The sequence below is a fragment of the Cyanistes caeruleus genome, chromosome 3, assembly GCF_971803275.1.
Source record: "Cyanistes caeruleus chromosome 3, bCyaCae1.hap1.1, whole genome shotgun sequence".
Taxonomy (NCBI): Eukaryota; Metazoa; Chordata; class Aves; order Passeriformes; family Paridae; genus Cyanistes; species Cyanistes caeruleus.
In genome coordinates, this window is record NC_141703.1 from 8,947,489 (window position 1) to 8,972,239 (window position 24,751).

At 44.9% G+C, this 24,751-nt stretch overlaps 2 protein-coding genes and 1 long non-coding RNA gene across 3 annotated transcripts in view; 1 reads left to right on the plus strand and 2 right to left on the minus strand.

Moving 5' to 3' along the window:
- The window catches only part of LANCL3 (LanC like family member 3), a 35,855-nt gene extending 31,116 nt beyond the window's left edge, over positions 1-4,739 (minus strand). The window contains exon 1 of the mRNA XM_023923455.2: positions 4,137-4,739. Within this exon, the coding sequence (XP_023779223.2) occupies positions 4,137-4,682 (546 nt within the window). The 5' untranslated portion in view covers positions 4,683-4,739. The remainder of the gene's footprint in view (positions 1-4,136) is intronic.
- Positions 4,740-15,669: 10,930 nt separating this feature from the next.
- On the minus strand, positions 15,670-17,855 carry LOC147653935 (uncharacterized). Its single transcript, XM_086879765.1, has 4 exons — positions 17,669-17,855; positions 17,402-17,542; positions 16,069-16,450; positions 15,670-15,902 (listed from the first exon to the last, which is right to left on the minus strand). The coding sequence occupies exons 2-3, from the start codon at positions 17,537-17,539 to the stop codon at positions 16,070-16,072; spliced, it is 519 nt and encodes a 172-aa protein (XP_086735891.1). The 5' UTR covers positions 17,540-17,542; positions 17,669-17,855; the 3' UTR covers positions 15,670-15,902; position 16,069.
- An 87-nt stretch (positions 17,856-17,942) lies between these two features.
- On the plus strand, positions 17,943-24,408 carry LOC147653936 (uncharacterized). The gene is made up of 4 exons (XR_015284084.1): positions 17,943-18,202; positions 18,710-18,769; positions 20,230-20,351; positions 24,199-24,408. It is a non-coding gene; the product is annotated as an uncharacterized LOC147653936 (long non-coding RNA).
- The last annotated feature ends 343 nt before the right edge of the window (positions 24,409-24,751 follow it).

Below are 24,751 nucleotides of genomic sequence, written 5' to 3' on the forward strand. Positions count from 1 at the left end.
TAATAGTCTTCAAACACTCGCTGACTATCTGAAGGGAAGGCTCTAAGGAACCAATAACATCATCTAGAACTGTTTGAGGAGCTGAAAGAAAATAGTGTTCATTCATTTGTATCCAGAATATTACAATATACACACTGGTTGGACCCAGTTCCACACACTGCAACACCCATCCATTCCACTGCCTTTTAAAATAACGCCTGACACTTCCCTTGCTCTGGCACCCAGATCCCAGACATCCCACAGCAGTGCTGCTCCTGCTTTTGTACAGAACTGGTGTACTTGTTTAGCTTGATTTGCAATCTCCTGAGGTCCAAGACTAAAGAGGCTCTGGTGACAAATGGCAGCCAGGATGAGAATGGTTTTCAGCAGGGCCCTACACTCAACGAGGCCCTGCTAGAAACACCATGGCCCTTTCTGGGCCATATGACAGAATATCAGAATATCTGAATTGTGCACACTGACAGGATAACACCCCTGGAAACACACACCAGTTCACGACCTAGCACTGGCTGGAAAAGGAAATTGAGATGTCCCTCTGCCACAGAGACAAGAAGCTTAACCACTGTGCTATGAGAGAGCCTCTACAGGCTCTTGAGACTCCCCAGTGCCTCAGATCCCAAGGAAACAGGTTTGGCCATGTTGCTGCCACAGTGTGCTGGTTCACCCTGTCACCCCTGCAGCTGCAGCAAGGATCTCTCACAGGGTCCCCAAAGTCTTTTGGAACCAGGGTCTCCAATGGAATCACAGCACAGGCTGTGCAAAACGCTGCCCTGTCTCCTACAGGGCACCACCGCTGTTCTGTGCTGCTGCAACCCCAAGCCAGTGGAAATCAGTTGAGCCCATCCATACAGTCAGTTATTAAAAGATAACCCAAGCTGTGCTAAAAGGCAGCAACATCTTTAGCAGATGGTAATACAAGGAGCCACTTGAACTTCCGTACCTTTTCCTCTGTCATCTGACAGTTACATTGCCAGAAGGGAGTGCAACGACCGCGGCACACCATGCTCCATCAACCACGAAATGGGACAGAACACCACAGAGAAAAATCGAGCAGAGGATAAAATATCATCCAAACAGAGGGATGGGACCACCATTTTAACTGTCTTACTGCTGTTTGCCCAAGCAGAGAGTGAGTGAAGGTAATTAAAAGCAGGACTGACAGATTTCCCCAAGGACACACAATGAACCAACTACAAGCATTGGAAAAAGATGTACTTAAGAGAGAATAAAAGAAAATTTTTCCCTCTGAATGGTGAAAACACAGCAGTTAAGGACAGCTAAAGTACATTCACCTTATCCAAATGACACATTTCTTCTGCCAAAACAATATTTTATCCCTCTGTGTCTGGGACACACTGACTGCAATATACTGGAAATTAAAGAAGGGATGAAAATAAACATCTTTCCTAATGCACAGTGCATCATGAAAGTCAAATCCTGTTAAGCCTTGACTGCTGAAGTAATCCTTACTCATGCAAAAAGTCCCAATTAATTAATCAGGGAAAAAATGCTGTATTAGCCTAAAAATCTGAAAACCAGCTGAATGCAAATGCCTTTTTCACATGAGGTCGGTGTTATCCAACAGACTGGATCCACCAGGACAGTCCATTAACTTCATGAAGAACATGTGGAGCTTAAAGACACCAGGAATCTTTAGCAAGAAATTGAAGTATTGAGGCACAACATCTGAGCTGAACTTGAGTTTGCTGAAATAAAGCTGTCTCCTTCCATCCCTGCCTGGATTAAACAAAAAACAAACCCAAGACATAAATTATAGAATTCCCTCAAAAGGTTTTTTTCAAGGACAAGCAATTTCTCATATATAGGTCACCATTTGACTCCTTCAGAGGAAAAAATCATGCGGGCAGCAGCGGCTGTGTTTCAATGTAAGGAATGGATTTCAGTTTGTGCTGGAAATATTCGCTCAGTGTCCTCAAAAAAAAAAAAAGCACAAAAAAAAAGCACAAAAAAAAAAAAAAGAACGTGGGTAACAAGAAAACATGCTGCAATGAGCCATGTGAGGCTGTGCACAATCAAATTACAGGAGGTAGCATTTTCCAGCGGTTCGAATCACAAGATATTGCTTCTATTCTGGGATGTACCTGGCTTACAGTTTGACCTTGAGTAATAAATGACATGAACTCTCTCTGGGCATCCCTTTCTTCATTTGTAAAAAGATGCAGGGGTTGGTCTGGCAATGTACTAATTAAAATAATTCTGTAGTAGGCTGGGAATATTTATCAAAGGACACAAATTTTGCTCAAGCTTGAGTACATACAGACTAGAAATCATAATTCTCCTCACAAAGAAGCAAAATATTTCAGTTGCAAGTTTTTTTAAATCTTTGTTAAAATTAAAAAGTTTAATTTGATTTTATTAATGATTAATGGTGTGCTTTGTTTCTTGCACTATGCATTTAAAATTATGATATATTTGACAGAAGAAATAATACTATAGAAGGACATTAGCTTATCAATTAAAACATCAGCAAGGGGTCAGAGGATACATTTTATTGGCAAAATAGCAATTAACCCATCTGCTAAATAGATTCCACAGTTAAGTGCATACCTGTGCTTATCTGTAGGGATGTTTAACTCTTTACAGCTGTGTTTAGCACAATTTTTCACCAAGCAAGCAAATAAAGGAGAGCTCTCCCATTGCTCACACTGCCTGTGAGAGGTGACTGCACCCACTCTCCCGACCGTTTAGCAATTGCTCTCAGGGATGTCAGCCAAATGGAAAAAGCATTAAATAAAGCAGTAGAGTGCAGAATGCCACCTCCTCCTGCTGGAATGTCACAACACCATCACAAGCACTGACACGGGTGCTGGACACACTTGCCCAGTGCAAACGGAACCAACAGGGATGGATTCTTTCTCCATGAGAAACCATCCCTTCAGGCAGGTGCTGCTGCACAATGGATTTTGATGTGTCTACAAAACTTTCCTGCCATGGGAAAGGCCATCAAAATGAAGAGTTTGGTTATGTTATGGTTGCAAATAACAGAACCATGTTTATGGTTATGATTGTCAGACAATCCTGTACAAGGTAATAGCAGGCTCGGTACGCTACTTGAAATGCTTAGTGTGGTTACAGATTCTAGCTCAAGGCAATCACAGTATTTAACTGACTTAACATTCTTCCTGGCTTCTCTGGATACCCTCAAGTCTCCTGAGACCTCCATTAAGTGAATTTCCTCAGACTCCAATTGCAATGACTGGTATTGGATGGGGCAGAGCCACTGGTTTTTACATCATTTATTTACTTATAAATACATCTTGCTTCCTCTCCTGGGAGGGAAGAAAGCCAGAAGCATATGAACTTGCAAATCAGCGATTAACCGAGGAAACACAGATTGGACTTGACAAGAGGACAGGGGAAAAAAAATCTACCAACTGCATGCTCAGATACCACACTGACCACTTGGTAACAATCACCACAGCAAACACAATCAGTTGCAATAGTTATTATGCCATAATCAGAGGAAGCTCTGAATTGTCAGCTGAACTGTACTGACAATGACAATGTCCTAGGGTAAAGTCCAGACTACTGAATCAAACACTATGTTGAACCATAACCACATCTCACGCTTACAGCAAAAAAACCCTGCTCTCATTCATGAAAAGCACCAAAATACACGGCCAGAATTCCAAAAGTCTGTATGCTAGGGTTAGCAAGACCAAATGCCTCTGAAAATCTGGTTCCTTGCCTAGAAATTATAGCACAGCACCGCTTAGTATTACAGGGTTCCTCACTCTGTTTTATTCATGCTATTTCTTTTCTCACCCACTTCATTTTACGGAAATACTCTTGAAAAGCCCGGGGTGGCTTCTGCCAAGTAATTCACCAGCCGGCAACCAACAGCTGATGCTTTCGGCGTGTCCCGGGATGCAGGGCTCCGCTGCACAGCCGGGCCCCCATCCCGTCCCCGCTGGCCAAAGCCGCATCTTTTCATTGCGGGGAGGAGCGCTGAGGAGGAACAGCTACCAGGGAACTCGCTCCCCGGGGGCTCTGAAGCTGGTCCCCGAAAGTGCAAGCTGCAGACGGCAGCGGCACGGCTGCGAGTCCCTCTAGCAGCGGGGGCACTGTCCCGGCCCGGGGGAAAGCCGCCCCCGCTGCCCCCGGCCCGCCCTTACCTCCATGCCCAGCCGCTGCTTCAGCACCAGCGCGGCGCACAGGTACCCGGCGCGGCCCACGAACAGCTCGTCGGAGCCGCACTCGAGGAAGGAGAGCGGGGCGCACACCTCGCTCAGCTCCCTGAACTTGCCCAGCGGCCGCGCGTAGTCGGGCAGCCCCAGGGCGCGGTAGACCAGCGCGGCCACCGCGTACACCCCGGCGCCGCCCAGCAGGAAGGCGGCGCGGGTGTCGGCGTCGGCCTCGCCGCATCCCTCCTGGTAGCGCAGGCAGGCGTCCACGACGCGGCGGGCGGCCCGCAGGTACGAGTCCCGCGACGGCGCGAACAGCGGGCACTGCGCGACGTGGTACAGCATGTAGGCCACGCCGGCCACGCCGCCGTACAGCCCGCCCGGGCAGCCGCGGGGGCCGCCCAGGGGCGGCAGCTCCCGCAGGATGCGCTCGATGGTGGCCGTCACCAGCGGCACCGCCGCGTCCCTGTCCGGCGCCGCCGCGGGGCTGCCCGGGTAGTCATCGAAGCGGTTGGCGAAGCAGCGCTGGCTCTCCATCCCCCGCCGGCGCGGCCGCTCTGCGCAGCGGGGAGCGGCGGGCGGGAGCTGCCGGCCGAGGGGGCGGAGGGAGCGCGGGGAAGGCGGGCGGGGAGGCAGCGGAGAGGCGGGAAAGGGGCGCTCCCGCTGCCGGACGGGGCGGGCGAGGCGCTGCTGCCGAGGCGGGGGCGAGGGCGATGGGCGATGCCGGGGCGATGGGCGATGCCGGCCGGGAGCCCCGGCGGAGCCGGTCCGGGTCCGGTACGAGGCGCTCAGTGCCCGCTCAGCGCTCCTCGCCCGCCGCCGCTGCCCCACCCGCGCTCGGCGAGCGCTCCTCGGTGGCCGCCCGGGGTGGCTGTGGCGGACCCGGATCTCCGGACCGCCGGGCTAAGACACGCCAGGGACCGATCCGGTGCTGGTGTCCGGCTCGTCCTGCCGTGGAGCTCTTCCTTCACACAGGGAAGCCGGTGCACCGCCTTTGCCCGACCCGTCTGTGCATCCCCGAGGAAAAAGGGTTAACTGGGTTTTCCATCCTCCCCCGCCCCGCTGCTATCAGGGATGCTGCCATTTGGCTCAGGGATGAATGCTGGGTCTGCTGGAGAGATCCAGGGGCTGGAAGGGTGGCCGGAGAGCTGCTGAGTTATTCCTGGCTGAGGAAAGGCCCCTCGGGGGCTGCTGCAGCCAAAGCTGAAGGATGGAGCCAAATCCAAACGAGGGCAGCCCGAGGCCAATTTACACGGGAAGATACTCAAGTCCCCAGCAGACCAGCGATGGCACAAGGCCATTTTTGGCCCCTTTCCTTCATGCATGAGCCAAGCAGAGCTTATGAGGAACAGAAAATTTAGGTCAGTGAATAGATTCCACTTAAAAGAAAAAGAAAAAAAAAAAAAAAAAAAAGGAAAATCTTGAAGTACAGATTAAGAGTAACTCTTTCAGTACACAAATTCACAGTTGTCACTTCTGCCCTTGATGGAGTGAACTTCTGCACCATAAGTGAATTTCTCATCAATGGCTTATGGGTGCCTGGTAATCTCTGGTACTTTCTCTGGACATGCAGCCACAGTAATTGAGGGCCTTCCCAAGGAGAGGTGGAAGGTACAGCTTGCTGGAGGCTCCAGGCAGTAACCAGCAGCTGACACAGCAGTAGCAAGCGCCAGAGCACTGTTGTTTGGATGCTGAAAGACCTTTCTGAAGTTGTGGCTGGCTTCTCTCAGATTCGTGCTGGCCACTTGTTTCATCCAAGTACCTTCAACCCTGTGCAGTTCCTCACTTGCGTTTTCACACCTTCTTTTTGATTCAACTGATCTGTTCTTTCTCTTTCCTTCTTTTTTATGGGGCTTATGATCTGCTCAGAGAGATATTTGCTTCCATCCTCTGATTTTGGTTTCTTCACTTCTCTTCAGTGCCATTTTGCCATTTTACATTCCAGATACCCACATACTGGTCTGTGTTGGTACTGTGTTCCTTAGAGCCCTGTTTTCTGACTTATTCACAATTGTACCATACGTGGTTTCTAGCACATAGACCTTGGCAGTCTAGAGCATTGAAAATGTGAAAATGCCCTGCAAATGGCTAGAACATCTCATTAATGTTATTTTCTGTCATAAACTAGCTTCTGTTGGTGCCCATTGATAGGGTTGACAGTGTAGCTAAAGATTTTCCAGCATAATTTCTGTTGGTTCTAGAAAACCCTGATCTGTATGGGCTCCACTTACAAAGCTGCACAAAAGATTTTGTGGTTTCTGTTCAGTAAAGATAATTTGACAGTGATATGAACGCCTGTTTTGAAAATGAAATGTTCTTGGCATTGCACAACAGAATCTCTTTTCCTGGGTCAACTTTTTCTCCTGTTACTTGATAATACAAACCAAATTTCAGTATAGCCTGAGTTTTGGTGCATGCACTGCCATTTCATCACAATGAAAATTACACATTAGTTTTGGTGCTGCACTGAATTACCTTTTGCTTCAAGAGCACGCTGAGGTTTTGTCTGCTACTGAGATTGATAAAGTGTAGTAATTTAACAGGAGACACTGTCTTAATTACTAGATATGGTAGATATTGGCCAACATGAGAAATTATGGGATGGTAGGAAATGCTGAATAGGTGCTTGGACAGTCATGCATGTCTCTTCCTTAAGAGACAAGACTAGAAGTTTCTGGGGTTTGATTGTTTGATTTTTATTACAAAATGTCACATTTTCCATTTGGAGAGGTAGGATAATTTTGGCAAGGGTTTCAGATTAGGTAGAAACATAACAGCTGTTACAGAGTCTCTGAAGAGAATATTGCTTTTTCCAGTATCTTTATGTAGAACTACCTGTGATGAGTGAATCACTTTTCATCTGTTCACAAATGCCAGGGCTTTCTGCAGAGCAGGAAATTTGAAATTCAGAGTTTTGGCTTAACTGGCAAAACTCTAAAATAGCAGTACCTTCACCCTTATCTGGAACTTTTTTCCATAGGCGTTGTTATCCCCGGTTTTCCTTCCCTTGGCTCGAGCCTGTTCCGATGAACAGGATGGTGGAGCTCTTAGGCATGTCTGTCACAATTAACAGTTTCTTTGTCCAGCAGGTTATCCCATTTTTTTGATGCTCAAAGTGATTTCTACTGAACACAAGTACTCTTGTATGCTTGAGAGAGCAGTTGTTCATCTGCAGTTCTCTGCACGGCTCTGGCATTGTCTGATAGGGTAAGGAAGCAAAGAATCCCACTGGGCACTCTACTGTTGATATTTAAACCAAATACTTCTTTTTGTCTCATTAATTAGTCTGTCAGTACAACATACATTGTAAATTCTGAATTTCCTTAAGTGCATCTTTTCTACAATAGATGTCAGTGTGATATCCAAGATTTAAATTGCAAGATTTTTGTCACAGCCGGTATTTGGAAGCAATTCAAAGTACAGGAACAAAAATCAATATCTGAAGTCAACTAGTACATTTTGCTATTGCTTTGGTGTTAGCTGATCTCAATAATTGCTGTGATGGAAATAATAGACTTTTATTAACACACCACACTTCTACTTGCCAGGGCAGGGATCTCACCAGGAGGCCCATGGAGGTGATGAAGGGAGCTGAGAACAGTGTCTGGACCTTGGGCACAGCCATAGGCACTGAGGAATGATGCAGATTGCTGGGATTTCAGGCTGTAACACTGAGTGTGATTAGAAAATGTCATGGAGTCTTACATACAATTAATGATGATAATAATAATAATGTTTTTATGTCCTTGAGGAAGCTAGTACCTGCAGAAACAAGTTATCCTTTAACAATGCTAAGGAAGTTAGATACATGATAATGGAAATGGAAGATTTCCAACTTCTGATTCATCAAAATTAGTGCAGCATTTGACCTTCTTTAAAATTTCCATCTTGGCCATGCTTTAATCCAGTCTGGGTCTCTTAGTTACACATATTTCATGGTACCATGTGTTACATGATGTGTACACACATGCAGACACACACAAATACAACATTGTCCATAAGCAAAACCTCACCCCGGTGTTTTGGTGTTTGCTTGATTGTTTTGGTGGGGTGTTTTTTTTTTGTTTGATAGCAGATTTCTTTTGGTGGGTGTTTTTTTTTTTGTTCATTTGTTTAGGGTTGTGTTGTTTTGTTTGGTTTGGTGTTGGTTTTGGTTTTGTTTTGTCAAATTAACAAAATTGTAAGACAAGGTTTGGTTTACAAAAATGAAAACTTTCATATGAGACTTTTCCTGAGAACCTTCTAGCCCAGCTGTTTTCAGTTTTGCCTAAGAAGTAAGCAGCCTGGGTTAGGGAACACAGAATCATGTAAATTCACACAGGTCCAGCTTTGTGCACCTGAGAGCAGCCTGGTCTAGATGCTTTTAGAAATCTGCAGAATGTTGACTGCTCTCCAGGGGATGCTGTTGCACTATCACTTGCAGCTGTAAATCTAGGAAAGCATAAAATAACCTGACTCTGTGTGTGTAGTTCTTGTCCACTCAAAGAATGAAACAGTTGGCCTAACTAACATTGAAAATGAATGAGGTGGATATTCAAGATACTGCAGTCTCCTCAAGAATTTTTTTTTTTGAATGACACATTTTAAGTGGTAAAAGCATCCTATAAAGAATGACAGAATGGCTGAGGTTGGAAGTGGTCCAGCCTCACTCTGATCCAGCTCCCCTCCCCTTCTCAAGCAGGTCACCTAGGGCCAATTGCACAGAACTGTGTCTGGGTAGCTTTGGAATATCTGAGCACAAAGACTCCACAACATCCCTGGACAACCTGTGCCAGTGCTCAGACACCCTCACAGTGAAAAAGTGTTTCCTGATGTTCAGACAGAAATGTGCTCCAGTTGTGCCTTTTGCATCTTGTGCTGTCAGTGGGCACTACTTGGAAAATCCTGGCTCTGGCCTGTTTTCACTTTCCCTCCAGGTGCTTCCCTGCACTGATGAGTCTCCCTCCCTGAGTCTTCTCCAGGCCAAGCAGTCCCAGATTTCTCAGCCTTTCCTTGTGGGAGAGGTGTTTCAGCTCTTTAAAATCATAGTGACCCTTTGCTGGACTCTCTCCAGTAGCTCCATATCTGTCCTGTCCTGGGGAACCCAAACTAGACACAGTGCTCAAATACAATTCTTATTCCCCTTAATTCTGACAATCCATAGAAGTTTGCTTGGTTTTTATGTAAATGTTGCAGCTGAACTGAAAATAGGTCTCAGAAGGAAAAATAATTAAGGAGGCCAGAGTTTATTCTTAGTAATCCTGAAACAATGCATGGAACGCTTCTCTTTAAATACAGTGATAATATTTTATTGGGAAAGTGCCAAGAACATTTCAAAATCAATTTCTGTGCCCATTCATTTGCAGCTCTTGCACTTATTACACCGTCTGTCTTCATTTCACTGCTCTGTACTACTCTGATGGGATGCATAGAGCTCTGCTAAACTGTGCTAAAGATCCATCTGTAGCAGTTTATGCTATTTTGCTTGTTAAGCGTCCAACAGGGAGGTAACAGAAATATTAAAGGTACTATACTCTGATTTGAGTTTTTTTAGTAGGCGCAAGTTTTACAGGTATTTTTAAGTTATAAATGAAAATAATGTGAAGTATTATTATTGGACTTGAACAAAAAAAATTTCTTTGTTTTTGCACCCTCAAATGTGTAAGCTATGATCAAGAAAATATTTATATCTAGGATTTATCTTGCATGTGTGAATAATCTCTCACTGCTCTTAGTACTGTTCACAACATCATGGTCTAAGTTTGTTTCAGAACACTGTTAAGCATTTTAGTTTTTCTAGTGTTTGGTTTTCAAACAGTCTTTTTTAAAAAAATAGAGGCAGAGGATATATAAAAATAATTCACAGCTTCATGAATTATGCAGGGCAACATTCCAGTGGATAAGGAAAAATACTCAGGTACTAGGATATAAATTTGGATGGGATATTACAAAATTAGGCTCTGATTCAGTAAACCATATGGGTCAGAATTATTGCTTATAGACTTGATATAAAGCTCGTGCTTGGGTGCATCATATCAATACTGCTCTGGAACAAGTTTTCCCTCTTCCAGCTTTCTGTAAGTTGAGATTTCTCTGAAGTAAGCAGAATTAAGACTGTTTAAAGGACATTTTAAGCCACTTAAGGCTTCACAAAGTGATACTAGTGAGTAGCTGAAAAAACACACTGTATTTCCCATACAAACATGGTTATTAAAACTTCTCTGTGTAAGGCAGATGATTCAAATTCTTTAATGATGAAAAAGGCAATATAGATAAAGGAAATGATATGTATGTAATATTTATACACACACATCTTATACATATATGTATGTATAGGCTCAAATTTGAAAATAAAACTTGTGGCAAGTCAGAAAATCATTTTAAAATGGAGCCCTTCCTTTCTCTGATGATTACTTTTATTATTGCACCTCATTAAAAACAAATTAATCCAGTTATGTATGCTTATTTAGTGCTTGGTTTACTTGCAGGTTTCCCCTGTGCCGTTTGTAAAGCCAGTCTTTTTTGTGCCACAGCGTAGTTTTTATCATTTATGCAAAGAAGAGGTTCAACAGTACTTTTTAGAATCACAGCTAGCTTAGAAGGGTTTCCCTGCATTTGCTGCCTTCTCTTGCTGCTCTATTTCCCTGTGTCAGAGCCAAATTACGAAGCAAAGCTGTCAGCTCTGCGAGTCAGGCACTAATGCACAGTTCGATGAGAAGCTTCTCCTTCTAAAGGGGTGCTGGGCTCGGTCAGTAGTCACTGCAATGACAGCTTTGTGCTGGGAGTGCAGCTGCTGGTGCTGGCGGGGCTGGGCTGGCCGCCTCTCGGGATGCCCCACATTTGGATGTTTGTTATTCACTGCACAGTGACTTTCACAGATGTCGGTGCTTGTTACCTACTGGGGAGAAATTAGACCTCTGCATTTTGGCCAGTGTACAAACTGTTCCCTCTCTTTAATGTCCCTTCACCTTCCAACCCACGCTGGTTCTGAGGCTCCAAGGCCCAGCTGGGGTGTCACATGTTCCCATATCCACCTTTGGATTTTGGCATTGTTGTGCTCAGGAGATGGGGTAGGATTTCAAATATTTCTTCTTATTAGAACAACCCCATCTCAGTAGGCGATCAGCCTGATGTTTTCGGTGACTCCCATTTGCATTAAGGTCCTGAGCTCCTGTTTACATCAAGGTCCTATTCTTGCAGAATGTTTCCTGGAGCTGTGTCTGGATCAGCCTTGACTGTCACTCCAGTTGCTTTTCACTGCTTGGGTAGTTAAAAAAGATGGAAAAAACTAGTATGTGTGACCTCATTATGCACAGGAATTTTCCACTGGCATTCTCCTCGCCATTGCCACCAAGAAAGGGTGAGAGAAGACATTTTCCAAGCACTTTATGGCCCAGTGATGACCTCTTCCTAAAACAGCACCTAAGTAACTTCTGGAACAAGGTAATGAACCTCCTACTCTTCCAGCCCCATATCCCTGGCACACATATCCTGGAGAGCATGGACAATCCTCAGTGGCAGGCTGGAAGTGGGCTGGGAAGGGAGCTCTGTGGAACTCGAGCAACATTTTGCTGCTGACCTTGTATGCCCTTGGATCCCTGTTCCTCACCTTATGGCCTACAGACGTGACTGTTGAACATGTGAGTTTGGGAGAGATGATTACATGTGTTTGTAACATTAATTATTTCTTTGTAGGTCCCACTTTAATCCTTGGCTGAAAATGAAGGTTGCTGAAAATCCATCTCTGTCTTGAGCATGCTGCAGAATGAAGACAAATTCTGTTAAATGTGATTTGCCAGGTGCAATTTCTTCCATCACCAAAACCTCTCCCTGCCTTGCTTTTTTGTCTTGATAGGACATTTGTGGTTGGGCTCTTTTCTCCCTTGGGCTGAGATTGATGAGAGAGAGACAGTTTTCTCTTGTTCAGACTTGGTTGGTTGTTCTTCTTTTATCTATATTTCATATATACGAAGTACAAGGAGTTACGTGCACTAAGATAGAAAGGTGCAAAATGGCTAACAAGGATCTTCTTCAAGGTCTTTTATATGTCTATTTACCCAATTAACAGATGCCAAGTACGTTATTTTTCTTAGTGACCCAATGACCCAACACCTGTGCACTGCACTGTGGCATCTTCTATCCAATCACCTACTACTACTCAAAAACCTCTAGAAGAAGAAGATGAAGAAGAAAGGACAAGAGGGAACACCCTGAATCCTCCATCTTGTCTCTCTGTTCTCTAAACTAGTTTAAACTCCAAACTTTAATCTTTTCACCCAGTGACTTAAGAAACTCTCTAATTTACACACCCTCCTAATTTTTCCTATTTAACAGTTGTTTTCACTGTGTGATATGAAATTCAGTGCTTTTTTGGATGTCAGAGCCAGGTGTCAGAGATAAGGGCACACTCTCGGTGCCTCTGACTCCAACACTTTTTTTATGTTTACCCTCTTTGGTGCTTGTCTTGCAGCAAAGCAAACCTGAGAAAGCTCAGGTTTTTCTTGTTCCAAAGAGTTCCAAGCAGAGGACAAGCAGGCACTCTGATCACAGGGCAGAAGGGGTGGTACAGGACAGGAGTCAGGAAATTGGGCTGTGAAGTGCCACTGACTCAATTAGTTTGTTTTCTCCCCTTTGTCATGTAGGCTGTAAGAATGAGAATGGCAGCTGGAGCAGCAGGCAGTTTCTGGGGATGGGTTACATCTAGAAAGAAGGAAAACAGTGTAAAACATGGCAGACAAAAGACACGAACAAAAGACAAAAGCCACGGGCAGAGGCAATGTGACATGAGCCAAGTGTAACCGTGTGGCACTCAGTATGTGACATTTGACAGGTCTTTCGCATCAGAGGCACAAGGATCATGTGTGGTTTTGGAGCCTGTCCCTTAGGGCAGAATAAGCAGGATTAAGGATTTAAAATGGAGCCTTTTTGTTTAAATAAATTTAAAAGATGCTTCCTTCTTCCAGCTCTTCTCTTCCGTAAATTGGGGTTTTATGATTTTAGGAATTAATAACATCCCTTCCAGCACGTGACATAACTGAGATAAGAATTCCTAAATGCATTTGGAACAAACAACTCCGTGTTACTGAAAATAAGATCAGTTATGTGATTAAAATGAGCGCAATCAAATTTGAAGCTTGAGGCACCGCAGCTAAACAAACATATCTCTAATCAGAAAATTATGTCCTTCCAAGGAAAATCATAATTTCGAAATGGAGAAACTACATTAAAACAGTGTTCTCTAGCGAAGGGACGATCATTCAGCAATATTTATGGTAACAGTGTCATTTGAAGGGAATTGGCGGGGCCTTTCCCGCCTCGTCCCCTCACGGCGGGCCTCAGGCCCTGGTGAAGGGCGACCCCTGGTGGGCAGGCCCCGCCATGGCCGGCCCCTCCAGCGCGCCTGGAAATTCCTCGTGTGTGTCCCGGGAAATCCCGGCTGCTCCCTCGGGAAATGGAGACTTGGAGCATTCCCGGTACTGCCCTCAGGGACTCAGAGAACTGGGGAAGAGGAAGAGGCGAGGGAACAGGGAAAGAAAAAGCAACAAAGAGGGGAAAAAAAGATGATTTACACGTTACGTTTTATGCTTCACTTTAGCATTTGCACACACAAGCAGTTTCTTGTAAATTTCACAGAATATAAGTTATATTATAAAGTTCACTGAGTCAAAGGATTGTCAGGGTTAGAAGGGACCTCTGGAAATCACCCGGTCCAGCCCAAAGCTGGGTCACCTGGAGCAGGTGACACAGGAATGCATCCAGGTGGGCTTAGAATGTCTCTAGAGAGGGAGACTCCATGACCATCCCGGGCAGCCTGTTCCAGTGTCCTGCCAGCTTTGACATAAACTTCTTCCTCATGTTGAGGTAGAACTCCTTGTGTTTTATTTTATGGCCATTGCTCCTCGTTCTGTCACTGGGCCACTATAAAGAGTCTGGCAGATCCTCTTGGCAGCTGCTTTTGAGATATTTACATGCATTAATGACATCCCCTCTCAGTCTTCTCCTCCCCATACCGAACATGCCCAGCTCCTGTAGTCTCTCCTCACAACAGAGACCTCCAGACCCTTCCTCATCGTTGTGGCCTCTGCTGGGCCATCTCCAATAGCTCCGTGTCTGTCCTGTGCCAAGGAGCCCAGACCTGGACACAGCACCCCAGGTGTGAGCAGAGGAAAGGATCCCCTCCCTGACCTGCTGCCCACGCTCCCCCCAGTGCATTCTGTGATCCCACTGGTGCTCCTGGCTGCAAGGACACCCTGGCAGTTCATGGTCAATTTGTCACCCACCAAGACTTGCTGGTCCTTCTTGGCAGAGCTGCTCTCCCACAGGTCAGCCCCCAATCTGTATTGGTACTTGGGGCTATTCCTCCTCTACTTGTGCCCTTGTTGAACCTCATTTTCTCTCTGCTCCACTAACCAGCCTATGAAGGTCTCACAGAATGGCAATACAGCCTTCAGGTGGACTGGCCACTCCTCTCAGTTCTGAATTGTCAGTAAACTTGCTTAGGATGCATTTGATCCTTTTGTCCAGGGTTCTCTGTTTTTCTTTCCTTTGAGGCATCTTAATAAAAATATAAATGATGTTATAGGGTAGTGACACTCTTCTAGATTTAAAAATACATATTGTATTTTGTTTACAGCCTGATATGTGAAATGCTCTCAATTATACATACAAACTCTGGACGTCTTGACATTTGCTGCTGGGGATAAGAATGAAAATGCTTTTAATTTTATTGTGTAGCTTACCTGTAAGAATAGTGCACAGGGAACTGGTATGCCTGCTTTCAGGGCTGACATCCATGAAGATGACCATGAGACCATACTTGACACATGAAACTATAAAGGTGTAAAACTATAATAAATACATGAAAAGCTAATACTTAACTGCCATGTCAGTTTAGTCCTAAAAGCATTTATTTGGAAATGACATTTTTACTACTGATTCTTCCTCCTCACTGTTCCTCACAGTTCTTTCCTCCCTCATCACTCCCCCTTGCAGCATTTTCCCTTTTCTCACAGGCCTCCCCTGCAGCTCCACCACTGCCAGGCTTGGACACCTGGGCCAAAGACACCGCTCTGCCTGTGCCAGGAGTGACTTCTCAGGGCCTGGGAGACACAGGCAACGCTCCCACCCTGGAAGAGGAGTGCAGGGAGAAAAGCAGAAGGTCTGTGTGCATGAGGCTGTCTCCCAGCACCCATCAAACCAGAGATGTCTGAGCCTCCAGCTGTGGGTCAGGATCTGATGGTCAGAAATAGGTGACACAATGGCCTCCGCAGGCCTTTGGGTGTTCCAGTTTATGGAACAACCATCCTATAAAGAAGAGCTTGAGGAAAAGACCCTGTGATGGAACTGCTGATTTCAGCAGAATCTTTTGAAGCAAGTTCAGAGGCAAGGACATCAGGAGGAGAGAAGACAGGGAGGTGCCGAGTACTTAAGCACAAGTGTGACCACTGCAAACATCAACAGGTGCACAAACTTCATCTCTTTGTTACAGTGGGGACATGGAGCCATCCCCCAACACAGTCTTACCCAGACCCTCACAGATAAAGGATTTCTCAAAGCAAATCAGCAATTTTATTAACAGATGGACAAGGGTGAAATCTCTTCTGCATCTCCTGGCAGGGGGAGCATCACAGCTGAAACCATTTGCAGAGGCTGTGCAGGAAGCAGGGATTTGGACTCTTTTTGCCTCCTCAGGTGGGAGAGGAGGAAGCACAGCACATTCTGTGACTCCTGGTCCCCATGGCTGCAGTGGTATCAGCAGATCTCCCCCAGTGCCTGGCTCTGGTGGAAAAAGTGCACAGTGGTTGGTCTTGGGCATGAGCAACAGGCAGTTGATGTCTTTGCAGAAGCTCAGGACTTCACAGGTGCTGACAGCTCCCATGGCTGGATGCAGCTGTCAGAATGCTGTTTGTGGGAAGGACAAGGCAAAAGCAGGGTAGGTTCCTACCTTATCCTAGGTCTTGTCCTCCCAGTTCTCTGCCATCTTGCTCCTGGGCACTGCCAGTGGTTTCCTCCTGGCTGCCACTGCCAGAACCAGCTCTCTTCTTACTGGGCAGCCAGTAGATCCCAAAAAGTGTGAGGATCATTTCAACACAGTTCCAGAACCACCACTGCTGGCAGGCTGAGTAGAGCACACTTCCCTGGGTGGGTCTGCTCTGCTCCTGTATCCTCTGTTTCATCTTCTGCAGTCTGGCCATCTCCTGGCTGCGCCGCTCCTCATGCTGCCTCAGGAGCTCTTCTGTGACCTTCACTGCAGGGAGATCCACACTCGCTGCATATTGGAAGATTCCTGCTGCTATCAGGACTTGGGTGATGCTTCCAGCCATGGCCTGGAGGAGGAGGACGGGGCAGAGAAGGGGCTCAATAGGACTAGGTGATGGAGAGATGATGGCTGGAGCAGTGGGGCCAGGATATGAAGGACCCAGGGATGGGTGGGAGAGGAGGTACAGGAGCCTGGAGGAAGCCAGGAGAAGGTTGAGGAACTCCTTGAGGATGGAGGCACATCCCCATAGGCACTGGCTGTAGCTGGCAGCCCTGGACACTGCTGCACCTGCCCTTCCCAAAACTATCTCCACAGCCCCTGCACCCTTTCCTCAGCCTGAGAAATTCCCCTGCATGTTGGTGTTTCTTGTCTGTCACTCAACCCAGCCTTCCCCCAGCCTGCCCCACTCACTGCTGCCTCAAGTGGCACTGCCATTGGTGTCCCCCTCCTCTCATGTCAGAGAGACTGGAGCCCCACAGCCACACCCTGTCCAGTCAGCTGGGTGGAATTCACATGGACCCAGAGACTTTATGACCTTTGGAAGAAGGGGCGGCCACTGCAGGAGCACTGCACAGCTGCCTTAGGGTTGTGCAAGGAGAAAATCAGAAGGGCCAAAGCCCAAATAGAACTTAATCTGGTTATTTATTAACTACCATATAAGAGAATAAAAAATGTTTTTATAAGTCCATTTGCAACAAAAAGGAGGGCTAAGGAGAATCTCCATCCTTTACTGGATGGAGGTGAAATATAATAAGATAGGATGAGGAAGAGACTGAGGTGTTTAATGCCTTCTTTGCCTCAGTCTTTAGAGTAAGGCCAGTTGTTCTCCATGTACCCTGAACTGGAAAAGAGAGATGGGGAGCAGGCAGGAAACAGCAGCTGGGCAGAGGCACCCCAGCAGGATGCAGGCACTGTTAGACTCAGCCCACGCTAGAGGATGACTGCCCTGCTGCTCACAGACTGAGCAGGAGTTATTCCCAGCTGCCCAGTCACTTGAGAGATTTACAATCTTTCTCACCAGCCAACTCATCTGGCCCTGCTGTTCCTCTTGCTGTGTCAGGACCTCTGCCGTGGTCTGCGCTGCCTGGGCACCTGCCCTCAGTGCATAATGGAGGACAGCCAGCACCAGCAGGATTTTGGTGACCTTTCCAGCCATGGTCTGGGGGAGGAGGAGGGAGAGAAGGGGCTCAGTGGGGTCGGGTAGCAGGGAGAGGGTGGCTGGGGCAGCAGGGTCAGGAAATGTAGGGCCTGGGGACAGGGCACTCGCCCCAATGGTGGCACCTGCCTCACCCGAGGTGTTCTCTGCACCCTCTGCACGCTCTCCCCAGCCCTGGGAGCTCTCCAGGTGCTGGTGCTCCTGGCCTGGCCCTCGCTCAGCCCAGCCTTGGCCCTGCCGGCCGCACTGGCCGCTGCCTCGAGCCGCACTGCAGCGCTGACACCGCAGCCACAGCACCTGGGGACGTGTCCCCTCTGATGTCACAGACACCAGGGCTCCATGGCCACACCCCAACAGCCAGCTGCACCCTTGGATGGAACTCAGGTGGAACTCAGATGGAACCAGGGAGTTTATGACCTTTGGGGAAGGGGCAGCCACTCAGGAGCACTGCACAACCTTCATGGGGTTGTGCAGGGAGAAAATCAGAAGGGCTAAAGCCTGACTGTAAGTTAATTTGGCCCTAAAAGTGCCCTAAGAGATGATAACAACTGTTTCCATAAGTACATTGGTGACAAAAGGAAGGCTCAGGAGAATCTCCAGCCTTTAATGGATGGGGAGAAACAGAGTGACAAAGGAGGAGGAGGAAGATCTGAAGTACTTGATGTAAGGCCTGCTACACTACCCTGATCCCCTCCCAGGACAAGATGGCTCACTCAGCAGATGAGGGAGAGTTTGTGGGTCCAGATTCCCTGGAGTTTAGTAAAGCATTTGACTCCATTTCCCGAAATATTCTCCTGGAGATGGCTCATGGCTTGGGTGGGTGTGCTCTTTGCTGAGTAGAACATGGGCTGTGGGGCCAGGCCCAGAGAGGGGTGGGGAATGGAGCCACATCCAGCTGGGGACAGAAACCAGGGATGTTTCCCAGGGCTCAGCTTTGGGGCCAGTCCTGTTTTCTGAGGAGAGACTGAGGAAGCTGGGAGTGTCTAGCCTGGAGAAATAGGGGCTTGGAGGAGACCTTGTCACTCTCTACAGTTACCTATAAGGAGGTTTTAGGCAAATGGGATGTGGTATCTTCTCCAAAGTAACAGGCAACTGAACAAAATTAAATGGCCTCAAGTTCTGCTAGGGGAGGTTTAGATTGGATTTCAGGAAAATTTTCTTCACCAAAAGTGTTGTCAAGCATTACATGAGGAAGAACCCAGGGAAGAGGCCGAGTCATCATCCCTGAAGGTAAAATACAATACATGTAGATATTTCACTTAGGGACGTGGTGTGCATATAAAATACATGTAGATATTTCACTTAGGGACGTGGTGTACATATAAAATACATGTAGATATTTCACTTAGGGATGTAGTGTACTGCTGGACTCAGGAGCCCTCAGTTAACAGTTGGATCTTAGGGGCTTTTCCAACCTAAATGTTTTCTTGAGTCTGTGATTCTATTGTAGCAGTCTAATGTGATAACTAAGCTCAATGCAAATCCTAACCTCATTCTCATTTGACAACTTGAGTCATTTTCCATATATCTTTGTATGTACATATCTAAGTAAAAAAACCCCAAACCATTGTGTTTCTTCTGTGTGGCTGCTGATTACTTTCAGTCATTATTTCATCAACCAAAGTTTGTCCAAACACACTTTAAGTCTTTCAAATTCATCTTAAGGCTGTAGTATTGTCAGGATATGTGGAAAACCAAGGACAAATGCCCTCAGAAGAAACAAATATGCTCCTGTGCACTGCTCTTCCATCTTCCATTTCCTCCTGCTATACTGTATTTCTGGCTTGTGTTGTCAGAGTGCCTAAAACAATAGGTTTCAGCCCTCTGTTTGTTGTTTCCTAGATTGTACTGCACATAATAGAGATTGAATATTTGCTCCTGGAATAAAAGTTACCTAACCAGGTGGTTGGAACACAGATTCACAAATTGGAGAATCTCATCTCAGTTTTTGCCTTAGCCAAGGGTTTGCTGTGTGCTTTCAGTGTCTGTGGCAATTTCTCAGTTACAGGGTAGGGAAAGTAGGATGCAGTTTTCATTCTAAAGAGGAGAGCTGCTGTGAGAGGCTGAAATCCTGAAAGGGTTAATGTAAACCTGAAAGAGCTCATGTCTCAAACACTGGGCAGAGGGGAAAAGGAATGTTACCATGCCAATGAGTTAAGGTGATGTTAAGAAAGGGGGTCTTGGAGGCAGAATAGTGCTTTTTTGAGACCACCTTCCTTACCTTGGGTAACTATCTCTAAAACCAGATTTGTAGAGCATTGCAGTTGTGTCTCTGACAGGGGAATTGAAACTATGAAACAACCCAAACTTTCTGAAAAGTTTGAGAACAACAAAAGGTGCCTGCATGAAAACTGTTTGGTAAATAGCACTACTGAGGGGGCTGTGTGTGCACCCACCATCCACAGGAACCACACCAGAGATGGTGCTGGAACCCTGGGTACTGACATGGATCCTTTACCTCTAATTTTCATATTTTTCCTTCTTCATTTCTTCATCTCCTTAAAAGTTTAATGTGCTGCTGTTACAGGCTGTTCGATGGAGTTTAACTCCATGATGCTGCAGAAATTTTAAGTTGTTGCTGACGTGGACTGTTCAACCTATCATAAGGTTTAAAAGTTTAAATTGCTGCTTCCATAGCTAAAACTTTCTAATCGGTTGTTTGGCATTGTTTTGCCTTAATTTAATCCAAGGTTATCCTCAGCACCAGCTGTCCCAGAGGAGGCAGTCCAGGCCTGCCCTCTCCAGATTCAACATTTGGATACCCAGAGCAGGAGGCCCAGGACCTCCCTCATGGGACCTGACGGCTGCTCAGGTGAAAAATATTCTGCAATCTTGCTGTGATTTTATTATATTTTAATTTCCCATGATAAAGAGCAACAATATCTCTAAATTTAAAGTGAAATATTATTGCGACATATGAAAGTGATGTTTTATTTTTTGCAAGTCAACCTAGGGCTTATTTGAATTCCTCTGGCTTGATATTGAGCTTTTTCAAACAAGACATAAATCTACCACTTTCAGTTGCACATTTGACTTTTTTAACATCACTGAGTAATGGCTGAAGCAAGAATGATATGTCATGCTTTTATGTATTTATTGCAAGGAATGCAAGGATTGCAATTAGAAGTATAAACAAACTTTAAATAAAATTTTATTTATAAATTTGTAATATAAATTTTATATTTTATATAAATTTTATTTATGTTTGTCAAACACATACACTCATAGGCACACTGGCTGTTTAAAATTTCTGGTGTACTGAATAAGTGCAGGAACCCATTTGGAAAATGAGACAAAGGTAAACAAAACAACCAAGATAAAATAATACTTTCCACATCTTTTACAATTATTTAATCACTCCAGAATAATTCCTTTAGACATTGTTTTCTTCACACCCTCAGAAAGTGCAGCACATTTTTTCTGCTCACAGGTATATGCTGAACCATTGCTGTTCTTTTTACTCTCTATAAGGGAGATGAATTAATATTTCTTCTTTGAGGAGTGTTCTGCATTCTATGGAGAATGTTGTCAGAATGATCAAATTCAACAGCAGTTTAAAATATATAACATAACTCACCTGAAACATTAGAAGAATTTTTTTTTCCATATTCTTATTCTCCATTAATTGAAAGCCAGCTGAGAGTTTCTAATCACTCATGTTTTTCAAATGACTGATTTCTCACTGAAGTGGCCAAACAATGAAAATACTGCAAAACTGCCCCACCTCCCTATGTTTTAGACCACTGAAAAATGGAAATACAGTTTGCTTTCAGCACTTTTCATTACTTGATTAATGGAGCTGATTCAGATTTGGGTCAGTTCTTGTTCTCTCTCAAAAGACTGTTTATTCCCAACCATTGTACAAGTTATGAAGCAAGGGCAAGCATCATCATTGCTGCTTTTTCCTGGTGAAGTAAATCAATTCTTTGGCCAGAATTAGGGTGTAGTCACACCTACAGCTGACCTGCTGACAGAAAACATGAGTTTGAGTCATTATGTCTTTTATTTTTAAGGTATTTTATATAAAATTGTCAGCCTCAGTGAGAATTTTCAAGGCCAGGTTCTGCAGCAGTGTATGTGGAAGTACACACACCTACTGCCTTCGATTCCTTTCTCACTCACTGCAAACCTTACAGCTCAAATTGAGGCCAGCTCCCAATCATCTGCCATGTGAACTGTGCCAAGTGAACCCAAACTACCTTTTCAGTTCATAAAATATTCATTCAGTCCCAGCTGGGACTGTAAAATATGAATGCTTGGTTATGATGTTGGTAACATACCCTTTTCATTCTCTTACATATGTATGAGGGAAACAGCTATACACCACTCACAAGTACAGCTATATGATAAATTAGTGCTCTAAAAAACCCCAAACTTCTCCATCTCACTCTGCTGGAAGCCCATTTGACACTACAATCCTCTGTCTAATCCAAATGGTGGCCATTACAAAAACGTTTCAGATTTTACCCTGCCATAGATTCCTACCCTCTCCCTTCATATCCATCTGCCCTGTGGGAAATTTAAGTTCCTCCATATTACCTTCTCCTGGCATTCAATATTTCATGCTGGACAAGTATTTATTAATGCAATGCAATTCAGAGATAAAATGCTAATGAACAAAGAGCTTTGGAGTCTCCCAGATTGTATATCCACTAGTTTAGAGAACTGGGGAGTGCTCAGATATACAGCTTTAATCACAGAGGAGCCTAGTGCATAGGAGAATACTTTAGGACACTTTAGAGAAATTTTACCTGTCTTGATCTTGAATTTTCTTCCTCCTTTGTTTTACAGAGAAAGATTAATGCAAATCTTTACACTTAGAGGGATTAAAATATTCACCTCCCTAAACACTGTTCACGTATTCTAAAATTTGATTTTTCATTAGAAAATAATATACACACTTATCTGTACCATACGTGTTTTGGTAAGTGTGAATTTGTGTCATGACCTAGTGCTTAGGTCTATTTGCAAGAGCTGGGATGAATGTGTTTAGAGTCCAAACAACTTAACAAAGAATACTCAGAATGCCTCATGCTAAGAAGCCTAAAGTGAAAAGAATTGAGATGAATTTGCCTTGTAGGTCCAGTGCTGTGACGTGAACAAAAATGACACAGTGTCAGACTTTTTGCTAATTTGAGTTGGAACTATCCCCATCACCTTTTAAAGACAAAGAACCACAGATCTTTCTGAGCTGATTAAACTTTACTATTTGGTCTTTACTGGCATCTGACTTACACAGTTCAACATATAAGGATTAGTGGTGATTGATGCCTCCTTCCCAGTCCTGGGGTTACGGTTGGCAGAAATCCTGCAGTGTTCATCCTCTCTTTGTTCTCTGTAAGCTGATACTGAAGTTTCAGGAGATGATTTACTTTCTGTGATCATGGCTTTCTGTGAGGCAATGTACTGCTGTATGGAATATCTGCCAGAAAGAGAACTCTCTCTCCTGTAATCTGAGCTCTACTTTTCTGAGTGAGGAGACAGCAGACAAGGGGGAAAGACCAATTGTTAAATGAAAGAAAATAAGGTGAAAACAAGCTAAAAAATAGTAGGGTTTTTGTGAGGGCAGGAAAAGGAAAATGAAAAGGAAAAGAAGAAAGGAAGGAAGCTTCATTTGGCTGGCAGATAGGCAGTGATGAGTGTGCACATCTCATAATTATGCAGCTAAGCAGGAGGTACATCAGTATGGATGTTGTTAGGGCTAAAAATCTTGTCTTGCATGTTCAGCTATATGCTCACCACAGTTTGCATGCTCATATGGACAAGTACTTGAAGGGAAACACAATCTGCTATAATGCCTATCTGCTAGACAAAATGTGCATGATTAGTTCCATATGGCTTTTCTTTCTCAAACACTAGAGTTCCAAAGTGAGGAAAGATTTCAAACATAGGTGATGCTGTATTTAAAAATTGCAGATTAATAATAAGTTTATGGGGGAGTATTTGCCTTCAATGGGACCTAAATGCACATTAGTGTGCTTTGCTGAATAGAGATTAAACATCTCTTTGAAGACATAAACATAGTAAAACTTGCACACAGTAAGACATGCACGTAGTAAGAAGTGGTCTCATTGTTATGGGCTTTGAATCAACTTCCAAGTGGTTTGCTGCATGAAGCTTACAAAGAAGATGCCTGTAGTCTACATAAAATCAGTATCTGTTTTCTAATGTAACATTTTCCCTTTCTGCTGGATCGCATTATCAAGTAGAAAAGTGCTAATGCTATTCCTCCTCACACAGTCACATTTTGGAGACTGATACAATATTTAATGGAAGGAGTTGTCTAGTCTTGTATGTGCCTATTCCTCCATTGCAGAGGAAAGAGTCCTTTTAGAGGTCAAATCAGAAGATCCAGATGTTCCACTGCATTTTAATGTAACTCAACACTGACTTTTAAACAGCTTCTGACTTCTAGACCCAGCTTTGAAAAGTTTCTGGCTGAGTTTTTCTTTCTCCACACACCAGACAAAAAAAATGAAGTAGGAAAATGTAGTAGACATCAGTTTAGATGTCTAAATTAGCTGTCTAATTTTAAGTGCTGTTACTAAGCCACATGAATGACCTTTGTCAGATGGAATTTTTTAGGGGAGATGGTTTCTATAGTCACTATTTGTCCCAAATGCGAGAAAGAAAACAAAGTTCTCTGTCCACTGTGGCAGTTTGCTTTCAGCAGCTGAGAGCACTTCAGCAGGCAGCCAGCAATGGGCTGTAGGAGCCGAGAGGAGCAGCTGTGGCACAGCTGCTGTCAGCACCTGCCCTGCCATGCCATCTGCAGGGGTGACTTGCTGGGCTGACAGTCACTCTCCAACGAAGACAGGAAAATCAGGCTTCCAGGTGGGAATGTCCAAAAGGCAAACTGCTGAGCACAGGCTAGTTTTAAACTTGTCACTGAGAACCAAGGGAACTAAACACTGGTCTTTGTTGTTTCCCTGGAGAAAGAGGGATTCAGTGTCTAAAGTGTCTTGCCTGCTCTCTTCCATAAACAGGGATTAGAAAACGTGCCCAGGAGGCTGATTCCCAAGCCAGCATCACCCTTCCTGTCACTTGAACAAATGGCTCTGTGTTACAAGAAAAGCTGCCAGTTCAGGGGGGCATTTTGCACTGAGGTGATTGTCACCTCTTACTGAACTCAGACTGCTCTATAGTTAGAAGTGTGAAATTGTGAAAGCAGAAGGAAAGGGTTCCTGCAGGGGACTGGATCAGTAACCTCGG

What these genes read in the sequence shown, in the direction of transcription:
- LOC147653935 (XM_086879765.1), bottom strand. Translation starts at nt 17,539, where the DNA reads ATGGCTGGAAAGGTCACCAAAATCCTGCTGGTGCTGGCTGTCCTCCAT. An exon ending in AGGGCCAGATGAGTTGGCTG is followed by an intron (nt 16,451 to 17,401) that starts GTGAGAAAGATT and finishes CTCCTCCTCCAG; the next exon opens with GCCATGGCTGGAAGCATCAC.